The following is a 14,414-nucleotide window of genomic DNA, read 5'->3' as shown; positions in this document are numbered from 1 at the left end:
GAAGTTCAATTTGAATGGTTAACTTAATTGAATAAAAATGGAAAGATGGGAAATGGGATTCTAGTATAGACAATGATGTGTGAATAGAACGATGCTAGAAGATGAGGCAAATAGATAGTCTCATTTATTAAGTACTATTATTTTTTCCTAAAGATATGCACATGGAGATGGGATAATAATTCTTTAGAAGTGGACGGTTTGACAAATTCTTTTTGATATAGAGACATGCCATGTTAAACACTTCACTATTAATCCTATTATTACGTAGAAACAGCACCAAAGTTAAGTAAAGGGAACCGAAGTCGACATGGCATTAGAAATGCCACTTCATCCACTCATATCCTATCTTCATGTCTTTCTTTTTATTTATTTTTGGACAATAATCTTCATGTCTTTCTCTTCCATTGTTTTCATGTAAATTTGGGAAAGGGTTGGCTCATAATTTTTCTTCTATGATGTGGAACCACCAAAAGACGAACTCTACTAGTGTAAGCAACATTTATACGTGCCTAAAAAAATAATCATACAACCAAATCAAAATCACACCAACTTTATACGTCTTATGTTATTTGCCCCATATGAAGTGCACACATTTTTTTAAGGTATATACATCAATTTTTAATAATAACAAAATAATATTGTTTTAGTAATAAAAACAAAATAATATTGTTAACACCGAATATTTTGTACACCGCATACTTACAGCTACTTTAATAAATATCGACAACATCGGCAAAATGTAATAAATGTTACATGTTATATTGGTGTTATAAAATAATAAATAATGCGAGTAAAAAAAATCAACAAATGAGACATAATATGAGAAAGATCGATGCATGGTGGGGATTCTCAGCAATTCAAGAGATGAGAAGAACAATCTATATACTAATAAGAAAGATGTTGTTTAAAAGATTAAATTGTTCGAACATCTTCTATAGTTGTCAAGTGTCCTAAATGAATAGTGAAATATCAAGTTGAACAACTTTTTGAATGTAAACTACGAAGTGAGTGCTTCGAAATGAATTTTGAATAACTATTTGTAGACTTTGGGCATTTTACATTTCGCCTAACGAAATGTCTCATTGCTTAGCGATCTTCCTTTCTTCATGGCGAAGTAATTGAAGTTGTTCCAAGTTACTGAACTCTTTGTCTTCATCTACTATCAAACTATAATTTTTACTTTATCCAATTACTAAAATGTCTTATTATTTAAATATAAAGTGTCCTCATGAAAGAAATTCTAACTTAACTTCCTCATTTTATTTTTTTTATTCTTTTAGTATTAATGTGAAAGATAGCGGTGTATTGATATTTTTATGTGTTAATATTATTTAGTGTTGAAAGAAGATGAGCAAGAAATTCTATCTAGCTATAAAAAATTTACAAAATACATTTTTAAAAATAATATACATAGGGTTTGGATTTGAGGTTTAGTGTTTTGGGTTTAACATTTAGTTTTGGTTATTTAGGGTTTGGAGTTAGAGTGTGGGATTCTAGGTTTAGAGTTTGTTGTTTGAGGTTTTGTGTTCAGGGTTTGGAGTTTGACGTTCGAAATTTGGGGTTTTGTGTTCAGGTTTGGAGTTTGGGGTTTAGGATTTGGAGCTAAGGGTTTAGATATATTATCTAGGGTTTCAAGTGCATGGTTTAAATTTGGGGTTTCGGTTTAAGATAATTACCATAAAAATATTCGTATGAATATGAGACCGACATTGATATCATCGAAATCATACATCAATTTTGAGTTTAAGGTTGGAGGTTTAGGGTTTGGAGTTTGAGGTTTAGTGTTTTGGGTTTAACATTTAGTTTTGGTTATTTAGGGTTTGGAGTTTAGAGTGTGGGGTTCTAGGTTTAGAGTTTGTAGTTTGGAGTTCAAGGTTTTGTGTTCAGGGTTTGGGGTTTGAAATTTTGGGTTTTGTGTTCAAGTTTGGAGTTTGGGGTTTAGGATTTGGAGCTAAGGGTTTAGATATATGATCTAGGGTTTTGAGTGCAGGGTTTTAATTTGGGGTTTCGGTTTAAGACAACTATTATAAAAATATTCGTACGAATATGATACTGGCATTGATATCATCGAAATCATACATCAATTTTGAGTTTAAGGTTGGAGGTTTAGGGTTTGGAATTTGAGGTTTAGGATTTAGTTTTTGGTGTTTAGGGTTTAGAGTTTAGGGTGTGAGATTTTAGGTTTAAGGTTTGTAGGTTGAAATTTGAGGTTTAAGGGTTATAGTTTTGAGTTTGGGGTTTGGAGTTTGGGGTTTGGAATTTGGGATTTTATTTTCAGGGTTTGGAGTTTTGTGTTCAGGGTTTGGAGTTGGGGTTTGGAATTTGGGATTTTGTTTTCAGGGTTTGGATTTTTGGGTTTTGTTTTCAGGTTTTGGAGTTTGGGGTTTAGGGTTTGAAATTAAGGGTTTTTAGTTCAGGTTTTGAGTTTGGAGTTTTCTGTTTAGGGTTTAGGGTTTCTAGTTTGAAATTTAGGGTTTAAGGTTTATAGTTTTGTTTGGGGTTTTGAGTTTGGGGTTTGGAGTGTGGGGTTTGGAATTCGGGATTTTGTTTTCAGGGTTTGGAGTTTGAGATTTTGTGTTCAGGGTTTGGAGTTTTGGGTTTAGGGTTTGAAATTAAGAGTTTGGAGTTCAGGATTGGGGTTTTCTGTTTAGGGTTTAGGGTTTCTAGTTTGAAATTTGGGTTTAAGGACTAGGGTTTGGAATTTGAGATTTTGTGTTTAGGGTTTAGGGTCTAGGGTTTAGGGTTTTTAGTTTGAAATTTGGGGTTTAAGGTCTAGGGTTTGGAATTTGGGGTTTTGTGTTTAGGGTTTGAGATTGAGGTTTTTTGTTCAGGGTTTTGGATTTGGGGTTTAGGGTTTAAGATTTTGGGTAATTCAAAACCCTAAACCATATATCTAAAACCCTAAACTTCAATCCTAAACTCCAAATCCTTAATTTCAAACCCTAAACCCTAGACTCCAAACCCTAAACACAAAACCCCAAACTCCAAACCCTAAACACAAAACCCCAAACTCAAAACTATAATCCTTAAACCCCAAGTTTTAAACTCTGCACTCGAAAGCCTAAACTATATATCTAAACCTTAAATGTCAAATCCAAAACTCCAAACCCTAAACACAAACCCCGAATTCCAAACCCCAAATACAAAACCCAGAACACAAAACCCCAAACTCAAACCATAAGCACATAACCTCAAACCCTAAACCCGAAATTCCAAACCCTAAATCTTAAATCCCAAATTTCAAACTACAAACCCTAAACCCCGAATTTCAAACTACAAACCCTAAACTTATAACCCTGCACTCTAAACTCCAAACCTTAAACCTTAAAATCAAAATTGATGCATGATTTCAATGATTTTTATCTCTGGCTACAAATATTTTTATGGTAAAGGTCTTAAACCCTAAACCACAAATCTTAAACCCTGCACTCGAAACAACTATATATCTAAATCTTAAACCCCAAATACCACACTCCAAACCCCAAACTCCAAACCCTATACTCAGCCCGAACTTTAAACCCTGAACCAAAATCTTAAACTGTAAATCTCAAACTATAAGTTAAAACCCCTAAGTCAAAAACCCAAACTCATGACCCTAAATCCCAAAACCTAGACTTAAAATACTTCCCAACCCCAAACCCTAAATGGTAATTTCCAATCCTGAAACTCTAACTTTTAAACCCTAAATCTCAAACCTCAAATTCTCAACCTCCATCTCTAAGAATCTTTAAATCTCAAACTCCAAACACAAACCCAATTTTTTGTTGGAGTGAAGCTACTTATTTGCAGTGGCAGATCCGAAAATTTTTGCGAAGCAAAGCTAAACCTTGTTGTTTATGTCTACAACGTGGGAATGTGAAATGATGGATATAAGTCATTTTTATTTCTAGGTTGACTTGATTCATTTCACTTCAGTTTAAAATAGGATATCTCCAAGGAATTAGGCATATTTTATCTTTTCTGATAGTACTGGGATAATACAATTTCTGCACATAAGACTTATGCAATCAGATATACAAAGCTTGCTGCAAATGTTCAAAAGCCACAAAAGGAGACGCATTACCTTTACTCTTCCCAAACAACCATGAGAATCATGCAATCAATTTGAGGTGATCAAACTTCCCATGTCCTCAATTATTATGTTGTCTTGTGCTTTACATTTACTTCCTCCGGCCATATTTATAAGCAAAAGTCAACAAAAAAATTTGGCCTTAAATATAAGCAAAAGTTGCCAAAATCAACTTTATTTAATGTTATTCTTCAAAAAGTACCCTCATTAATTGTTCTACTTTTTTAAGCCAAAAAGGGTACTCCTTAATAAGTGTGCAAATGAGAATTTTGGCTTACAAAATAGGCTGGAGTAGTACTCATTATTTTTCCATTTCAAAATGTAGATACAACCCGGAATTTAGAACCTTAATTAAACACTTGTATATATATCCAAAATAATTACACATGAATGAAAGGTAAACCGGAATGAGGTTGAATTTAACAAAACAATCGATAAGCAAAAAAAAAAAAATCAGACTTATTAATAAAAGTAAAATAATTTGAACTATGACTTTTTATGTTTTCTTTGAAATAAGATTCATGAGAAGTTGTAAATTTTTTATTTTTTTTTATGCAAGCAAACTTAAGGCATTTCATTCAAAATAATAGTAGCAATACAATGAGGAATAACATCAAAAGTAATGCGTGAAGCATGAGATAAGGTTGTCCTTGCAATAGCATGGGCGCTACCTTTAGCTTGACGCCTAGCAAAAGCGACTACAAAGTCGGGGTAACTAGAAAGTGAGGTTCTACAATTAACAATAAGAGAACTGTACTCTGGATGATTTGGCTTGTCCTTGTGCACATCATCCCCTACCATTTTTCAATCCAATTCAAATACTACTATATTATAGCCCAACAAAGTTATCCGTTCAAGACCTTTGTAAAGTCATCACGTGTCTGCCTTAGCTGTCGTATACATACCGCTGTCATGACAAGAGAATGCAACAAGAAAGCTTCCTAGATCATTTCTAAGACACGCTCTCATGCTCACCTTGTTCTCCTGCGTTAATGCTGCTCCATCTTTGTTGTTAGCATGATTCCAATAAAAAAAATATTTTTTATTGGTTAATTAGACATTGGAAAAATAATTTGCAATTATAAAACTTAGTTGTTTTTTTCTTATAATTTAGGATAAGAAAAAGTTATTTTTGTTGCTTATAATATGAGATCGAGGGAGTACGTACATTTTTTTTCAATTATAACATTTTGTAATTTTTAATAATTTTTAATTCTTATCTAAATACTCCCTCGGGTCTTAATTATAAGCAAATATCACTTTTTAGATACATTGAATAACTAATGTATCTAGCCGAAAAAATGGACTAGATACATGAGTTATTCAATGTATCTAAAAAGTGACATTTGTTTATAATTGAGGCCGGAGGGAGTACCTTTTATATTTTTCATTTATATAAAAAATATCATTTTTAAATACGCACAACACCCACGACACACACCGAAGGTGTGCCTCGTGCGGCAACACGGGTGTCCGACTAGTTACCCTTAAGAGTTCTGTTTAAACGTATCAACGAAAGAGTGTTAAGCTTCTCTCACATTGGGTCAATCGGATCAATCGGAAACCAACAAGTTCGTCTATTGGTATGGCTCTAGTAGATAGCTTTAGTAGCATTGTAGTTTAATTGAACCATAATTGGTTGACCTGGATGAACCATCATTGGTTCAACCAATTTTATTTTTTGCATTTTTTCTTCTAATTTCTTTATACTTTATAAATTTTTTATTTATTTACCATGTAATTTAATTATGATAGAACCAATTGAACTATAACTCAAATGTCTCTGATTTAATCTCCGATTCAATTTTTAAAACATTGCTCTAAACTCTATCTTCGACCATTGGAATGTTGCACTAAATTTTAGTGACGACTCCTTTGATTAAAACCTTGGAATTAGTGTTGAGATGATGAGATCGTTTTATAGGATGAAAAATTATAATTTTATGGAAATAAATCTTATCGGTACTCCATCGAACTTTATATTATGAAGAAAAATTAATATGAACGGATAATGAGCAAATAAACTAAACTCAATACTTACATTACATTACACTATACATTTTTGATGACCAATCACATTGCACTTTTTGTTCTATTTAGGTTGTATATATAAAAGCCTAAAAAGAAACTATGGTTGCATTTCAAAGAGCTGTGCATAATATGATTTCTAATTTCTAACTTGTAAAAACAAATTATAGTAACTTTGATCTTTCTTTTCCCTTTGATAATTTTTCTTTGGCATCATCAAAGGAATTGTTTTCCCACCCCAATTGTAGGATCATAATAATAATAATAATAGAATATCATAGTTGGTGGTAATGTCCAAAATAAAAATAATTAAAAGAGACAAAAAAGTTGAAAGAAATAAAATTGATGAGTAGGGTTGTGGCGGTGCTGCTTGGCTGGTACTACCTTTGAATATCATCCCAAAGAAGTCTCCATCGTCACTACTACTGGACCCCCCATTTTCATTGTAACCCTTGCTAGAGGCTCCAGTTGTGGTCCCACCACCGTTGAAACCGGGATATATATCTCCATTATCCCTGATCAATAATTCAGTAATAAGCACTTAAATAAAAGTACTACTTTATTTTCTATTCTAAAAACCACCAACAATGATGAAAATATTGAACTAACAATAGGAATTAAAAATGAGAAGAAAACGAAAAACATTTGCTTCAATTTGAAGGAAAAAAACAATGACAAACATCTTGTTTAGAGCATGTCAATGAAATAAATTATGTATACTAAATAAGTGGATACTACCTTACCACATTTAATAAGAACATTTCACTCTAATGAGATAAAGTTAAGAACTACTACTATGTAGCAACAACACTTTTGATTAAAGACATGTCCGGTGTCTAACATGCGCCAGTGTCTGATAGACAATTATGATTACATTCAATATAATTAGAACATATGCTCTTTGAGTACATTAAGTATGTACAACTTGTTTAGGTTGTTCAAAACATCAAATCATGATATTTCATATTGGCTTCAACTTGAAGGAAATCACAATGCTATGTAATAATTAAGTAATTTGACTAAATGTAGCTCTATTAATTTGTTGAGGGAGCTAGCCTAAGAGTAAGTGAACCTTTTTCAACAGTTTTAATGCTGGATCATTGGTGCTTTAATTGCATTTTCTATTTAAAGGTATGTGTATAACGACTAGAGTAGGAAAAAGTGAGTGGATCTCAGACGTAAGAAAGACAAACCTTTTAGCATGTAAACCGGTATGAGTTAAAATATACATAGGATGGAAAACAACATGAGATAAGATGTAGGCGTTAAAGATACATGGGTGACTAGATTCAATAAATTCAGGCAAAGAAGTCAAATATGAATTAAATTAATTTTGGTATTAGTTTGAAATCTTATAGAGGAGAGACACTCAATAGAGTGAGGATAGATATACTCTTTATTTCCCATTAGAAATAGATACCTCTTTATGTATAAAAAAAAAAATAGATACCTCTTTCTATTTGTTTTATAAACCAAAAGTATCATTTGCGCGCAACTACAGTGACTAATTTCCTGGAGATAATTAGATACTTATTTGAGGAGTTGTCATCTCTTAATAAATGTTTTTCCATACCGCAATACACATCCGCCATGAAATGAACTAGAGACCAAATTATTAATGGGCACTAGGCGATTTGCTAAACAAAATCCACATGTCTTATTCAAATTAGATTTAAGGCCATTGCAATGCTTGTTTTAAAGGTAGTGCAGTTTAACCAAGGTTCTAGGTTCGATAACTAACTTGGGTATGCAACAGCGTGAAACTCTTATGAAGAGTTTGCTGCCCATTTGGGTCTCACAACGCTCGAGCGTGCAGAGGATACCCAGTTTATGCACAAAAAAAAAATGATGGTGCAGTTTTCCAATAATGTCCTAGAGAATGGTTGTTACTAGACACACAACTGGATAATGAAACAATAGACTCATGGGTTGCTAGACACCATATAAAGAATGACTAATCATGCAATATATAAAAGGTTAAGTGTTGGAGACAGTATGAGCAAGTAACAAACAAGGGGAGAGTCCCTCTCTGAATTCTGATCCAATAGCAACTTGGTGAGCTGAGTCGAATCAGATATGGGCCCAAGAGGAAAAGGATGCTCAAAAATATGTTATATTATGAAAGGTCCCACACTTACTGGAAAGCAAAATAAAAGGCAATATAGTTTCAGTCATATACCCATAACGCCCTCCAAAACATCTGAATCTGACGTAAGGGCATGTCTTTGTCACTCTACCCTGGAAACCTAGTCTTTTTCTACCTATAATACCAACCCTGTTTACACACACTCAAATCTCCTGTGAGAGAGCTCATTCTAAGATTTGGATTTTCTAACTTTGGAATGATGTGAATCATATTCTAAGTATGAAGTATTCACATGTTGGATACACAATGTAAGACTATGTTTGGTATCACGAGGGATACACCAGAATCACGGTGATCCACCGTGATTAAGTTACACTTTGTAGTTTTTGACAAATCACGGTACCCACCGTGATACTAAACATAAGCTAAGTCTTTTTGTTCAACCGAAATTTTCTGGGTACGAAGATTTTGATATTGAACCTCTCAAACTACTTGCACTCAGACCAACCACATGTTGTTGAATGATGTGCTTTGAGTTTATAGAAATGGTAAATAAAATTAAATTATTTTGATGAAAAAGTCTTCCCTCTCTTGCCCCTTCAATCTATCTCCTCCTAACATGTCTTCAACCTTTCTAGAGCCTCTATATCTCTACTAATTGAACCTCGGATTCTCCACGACCGCAATTGGAGGGACTGTTAGATTTAGACAAATACCTTATCTCTCTATCTCCTCCTAACATACATGTCTTCAACCTTTCTAGGGCCTCTATATCTTTTTTGTTCATTGCATGTGAATCCTCTATTCTCTTAACACTCTCACTCAACCTATGAGGCCTCTATGTTTTTCTTCTTTCTAACCCTACATCAACCTCTATATCTCTCCTAATTCCACATTCTCTATACACACTCATGTCTAAACAAGCCAAAAATGTAGGCACATGCACCTATTCTTTTTTAAGGAAACGCCTCCCACAATCCCACTTATAAACACATTTTTAGACCACACCACATTGTGTGTTCAACCTCTTACAAGTTGTCCCACCCTATTATATAATTCCCTTTTCGCCCTTCCTTCTCACATTGAGCATCAGCTACATCAACATCCATGAACCTTGACTTCTTAACACTCAATTAAGCCGGTCCTATTAAATCACTTCACTTTAAGGCTTTAAAACACTTTACACTCTTCTTAATCTAAAATATTGTCACCATACACAAAAATGAATATCACAAATTGCCTTACATCTTTATGCTTTTTAATTTTCCTACTTTTTATATTGTCTTTCCCTATATTACTAAATTATCTTTCAATCCTAAAAAGTGCTAAGAATAGGTTGCTCATACAAATACCCTAAATTAAAGAGGTGTGTTATATAAACACAAAAAAGTTGGACAAAAATACAATACATCTTTTCCCCACTCACAACACGGATATCGAGGCGTGCAACAAATATTAAAAAAAGCAAAAAGTGTAGTTTTGTTGTATTTTTGTTAAAAATTTGTGTTTGAATAACATTTTTCTAAATTAAAATGCTATGAAAACTTGGGTGGAGTCAGCTCAATTACAGTTTTCACTTCCAAGTACACTCACAAGAACCACAGTGCCTATCAATACATGGATTTGAATTCAAATTCATTAAAGTGTGACTGCATGGTGTGAATGCATGCAGTTAATACATCTGGATCGTGTGATCAAGATTGGACGGTCCAGACTTTTATGGTCGTATTTTAATTGTTTTTAAATCTAAAGTTCGGGTTTTAAATCTGGATACAGCCGAGTGCAGTGCAGTGCATTGACAGCTTTTCGACCGCACACAACTCCAATCCTCAGTACATTATCCAAAAGGGTTCTGTTCTAAACAAAGTTTTCACCTTTCAAAATCAGTTTCACACCCCACAAAAAAAAGTTCATTTATCCATGCTCAACTTTATAAGAGAAAGAAAAAGACAAAGGAGGGCCTATTGGGCCATGAGCAAGAGATTCCCAATGACTTCACAATCACGTGCATACGGCAAAAAAAAAGTCCCACTTTTCACTAATTCACTAAATTAATTAGTACTAATTCCAATTTCCAACCTTGTTTTACTCCATGATTACAATAATTTTTACCTTAAAAGTTAAAAAGTGAGATTTATTTAGCATAAACACAAGTTTAGGAAACAGCAAAACTGTGAAAGTAGGAGCACATTAAAATAACAATAACAATATTCCCTTGCAACTTTTCATCAACAACTTGTTGTGTGTAGTTGTTCTTGTGCTGTACCGCGTACCTCAACTCAACAACAGCATGTGTAGTACTATTTTTATTTTATTTTTCATAAAACAGAAATAAAGCTGTATGTGTAGGACCATTTGGTCAGAGAGAAGGACAATCCCGTAAATTAATTAACTATACCAAAAAGACTATAGTAACCTTTTCCATCATAAGATATTATCACATGAAAAGACGAGATTAACCTTTCCAATCTAATGCCACTTAGTAAGACAGGTAATGTCCGTTGTTAGGGTATCCTATTCCTCATTTAAATTACTATTTAAATTTAGCAAATACTAATATATAGTAATAAAATCTAGTAAAAAACTGCTGTTTTGGTCGGTGGCTAGAAGCGTGTGTAAAGTTTCGTCATGACGAATAAGTGGAGTGTCCAGAACCATAACAATCGAGCTAAGTTTACGAAGTAATTTTAATATAGTACCTGGGATCACCGAATACACCGGAGTACATAGTGAGCTGATCAATTTGCTCGACGGACTTCGCTTGCACACTAGACGCCTCGGCATACTGAGCACTCATCCCCACCCCCGACGGTACAAAGAACGCCCCATTTACCATTATATCCCCATCCGTCCTCCAATTCCAACCACTCCATTCTTTATCATCTGTCTCCACGCGCTTCGTCACCTGCAAAAACAATAAAAAAACAAAAAGCACTCCATCATCAGCATCTCAACCACACGCGCCACCCATGCAACTACAACAAACATCAAAACAAGCATATATTCGTCCCAAAACAAGAGTCAAATAAAAAAACTAAGACTAATAATTTACATTTCCAATAAAGTAAGATTGAGAAAGCAACCAAAAAAGGATAAAAAAGTAAAAACAACCACCACCAAAATCATCACTAACCAACCTCTTTAGCATTTGGATCGGAAGGAGCGGTGTAACGGTTACCCTGACTGTTAATAGTAGGATTAGCACTACCTCCGATAGCATACATTTCCCATTGAGTAAAATCATTATTGACAACATGAATATAACCAAGTCTACACCGAGGCATTCTTTGAACAAGTCCTTCCCCAAAATGATTAAAAGCAATCGTAACTTGCATTCCTCTATCAGGACTATACTTATCATTATGACCTAATAACATAACTTCATCATGATGTGCAAAATGATTATTAGAAATCGTTATTGCAGTTGAACCCATTATCGCATCAATTAAACCATCAGTACAATAAGACAGAGAACAATGATCGATCCAGATGTTACGAGAACCGAATATTGATATTCCATCACCGTCTGATATTCCTCTGAATCCAACATGTGTTGGACTAGCGCGTATGTTAGTGTTACCAGATGGTTTACAGTGATGAACGTGAATGTTGTGGATGATAATGTTTGAGATGTATTGGAGTGTGATACAACCGTGACCGGTGATTTGAACATTTGCGCCGCGGCCGTCGACAGTTTTGAATGAGTTGAAGATTAATTCATGACGGAGGTTTATTGTCATGTCGTTAGAGAAGATTATCCAGAGTGGTTCGTCTTGAATTACGGCGTGACGGAGTGTTCCTGGAATTGGATTTGCTGGGTCTTTGTCGGAAGAATCTGTTACGATGTAGATCTGACCGTTTTTACCTCCCATGGCAGCGCGTCCGAATCCGATTCCACATTCTGCTAGCTTTTGACGGTTTTGTGCCCAGTTTGTGTCGCATCTCCAACAATCGTCGACTGGGTTTCCTGTTAAACAAGAACCTTGGTTTTTTCCGAGTAGTTCTCTTCTGGAAAGTGATACATTGATTTTCCTGCATAAAAATGAACAAGAAACAATTATTGAGTGAAATTTGTGAAGAATGATGAACAATGTAGTACTAAGTTGGTTGAATTTGAGTTGACTTACTGTTGAAATTCATGAACAACAGCTTCAGGGTAAGGATGTTGGTGGGGTAAGGTAAGATTTGAGAAAGTTTTAGTAGAAGAAGCTTTGATTTGGGGTGTGAATAATAGACACATTAAAAGAAGAATGCAGCTCATAGGAAGAAGCATTCTTTCAATGAATGAATGAACAACAACAATAATAATAATGGGTTGTGTTGTTGGGGTAAAGGAAATTAAGGAGAAAGGGTTTTGTCTGTTTTGTTCTTTTTTTGCTTCAGATGTCTTCCTCTTCAATGCACAACAACAACTTAGGAAGCTGGAATTTTTGGGAATTGTGTGATGGGGTTTTATATATAAACATAATTAAAAAAAAAAAAAAAAAAAAACCTACTTCTAAGTTTCTTTTATATAAGGGTCGTGTTAACTTATGTCTTAAGAACACATGTTAAATTACCTAAAAATAGAAATATATAGCATTTAATGATATAAAGAATTTAATGTTTAGATAATTGAATACAACACAAGTTCAATAAATATTTTTCACATTTATCTTCTTAACATGTGCCTTAAAGGCACGAGTTATCATTCTCCCTCTTATAATAATGGTTGCGGTAATTATTCTTAATTATTAATTAAAAAAATTGGGTTGTTTTTTTGGTGGGGTTTTTAATTGAAGAGAGGAGAGAAAAGAAAACTATTTTCATATAATAACTTTGGATTTTGGTTTTTCTAATTCCTACCACTCTCAATTACTCACATTCTTTGCCTTACTTGTTAGTCCTTTCTAAGCATTTGCGGCTATAAGAGAAAGAGAAACACAAAGGGCTTAATCCAAATAGGTAAATTAAGATTATATTTAAAAACAAAAATTCTTTCTTCTACATTAAAATTAGGTGTTTTTCTTTTTTGGTATCGTATCTTTTATGTATATTGAGATGAGATTCTTTTATTCCTAATAATCCCCCACCTCCACTTTTTTAAAAGGCTTTTGCCTTTTATTTGATCTGTTTATTTACTACTTTGTGAAAGAATAGGTGGGAAAGTGATTTGTGGTTAGATACTAATGAACAATAATGCATCTTTGAGTCAATTTATTGATCTAGAAGTAGAGATTTGTAACCAAAGATTTCATTTTCATTGCTTAGGAAGAAAAGTAGCAAAGATACAAAGGATAGAGGGGAAAAAACAAGTATCTTCGGTGCTCGATGTGTAATTTTAATTTAACGCGATATACTTTCTTTCCGTAAACAGGGACTAAAAAATGTAGCACCGCAAAATTAGCAAAAATATATAAATTAGCGTATGCAACTTTTTTTTTTTGTTGGTACATTTAGCGTATGCAACTTTGTTCCTTAAATCAAGTAGAAATATTTTGACAAAACGTATCTATAGATTATGTTTGGGAAGACAAATAACTTAGTTTATAAGGTAATAGCTTTGTTTGGTAATGACTTTTTCATTATGAATTTATAGTCTATTTTACTAGCTTATAGTTTATTTTTCAAACGATATTTCAAGTAGTTATAGCTTATCAATTTTTCTTCCAATTTTACATTGATACAAACTATAAACGCCATAAGATTGTAACTGAACCTTATTAAAATTAAAATTTAAATATTTTTTATGTTTTGTTTTGAACTGGGCCTAGGACTGGCCCAAACATCAAACACGACTCAATCCATTAGAACGTCGAGGACGGCCTAAAAGACCACGACCTAATCCGCCTAGGCCAAACATGCTCATTTATCACGTTGCCATCCAAACTTATCCGATACGCATGATTATTGGTATGTTTTGACCTATGATGATGAGCACGAACGGCTCATCCCTACATTTACGTAGAAATCATGGTAGTCATCCATTATGGATGAATAAAATCGGCCCATAATGAAGACATTCGGCTCAACGCTATAGGCTCTATATAAACCTTCTCATCAGAGGGTCGGGTCCTTTACCACTTTTCTAACTCGCACCTTTGTTCTCTAAACTAACTTAAGCATCAGATCGCATGCAGATACAACCCCCTATGTGGATTGCTCAACTATGGACGTAATTGTTGGCCATTTGATTGTCTGATCCAGGTAAGATCATGTTTAGTATACATAACTTTTACATTTTATGTAAAT

The 14,414-nt window shown here is 33.8% G+C and overlaps 1 protein-coding gene across 1 annotated transcript; it reads right to left on the bottom strand.

Annotated features, from left to right (window-relative positions):
• Positions 1-6,081: 6,081 nt before the first annotated feature.
• On the bottom strand, positions 6,082-12,685 carry LOC123899914 (probable pectate lyase 18). The gene is made up of 4 exons (XM_045951183.1): positions 12,311-12,685; positions 11,321-12,215; positions 10,883-11,088; positions 6,082-6,612 (listed from the first exon to the last, which is right to left on the bottom strand). The coding sequence occupies exons 1-4, from the start codon at positions 12,454-12,456 to the stop codon at positions 6,348-6,350; spliced, it is 1,512 nt and encodes a 503-aa protein (XP_045807139.1). The 5' UTR covers positions 12,457-12,685; the 3' UTR covers positions 6,082-6,347.
• Between the last annotated feature and the right edge of the window lie 1,729 nt (positions 12,686-14,414).

Source organism: Trifolium pratense, linkage group LG1, assembly GCF_020283565.1.
Source record: "Trifolium pratense cultivar HEN17-A07 linkage group LG1, ARS_RC_1.1, whole genome shotgun sequence".
Taxonomy (NCBI): Eukaryota; Viridiplantae; Streptophyta; class Magnoliopsida; order Fabales; family Fabaceae; genus Trifolium; species Trifolium pratense.
The sequence above is the reverse complement of the archived record's forward strand: the minus strand, read 5'-3'. Positions and strand labels throughout refer to the sequence as shown.

What these genes read in the sequence shown, in the direction of transcription:
- LOC123899914 (XM_045951183.1), bottom strand. Translation starts at nt 12,456, where the DNA reads ATGCTTCTTCCTATGAGCTGCATTCTTCTTTTAATGTGTCTATTATTC. An exon ending in CCGATCCAAATGCTAAAGAG is followed by an intron (nt 11,089 to 11,320) that starts GTTGGTTAGTGA and finishes TTGTTTTTGCAG; the next exon opens with GTGACGAAGCGCGTGGAGAC. An exon ending in GGTGTATTCGGTGATCCCAG is followed by an intron (nt 6,613 to 10,882) that starts GTACTATATTAA and finishes ATTATTGATCAG; the next exon opens with GGATAATGGAGATATATATC.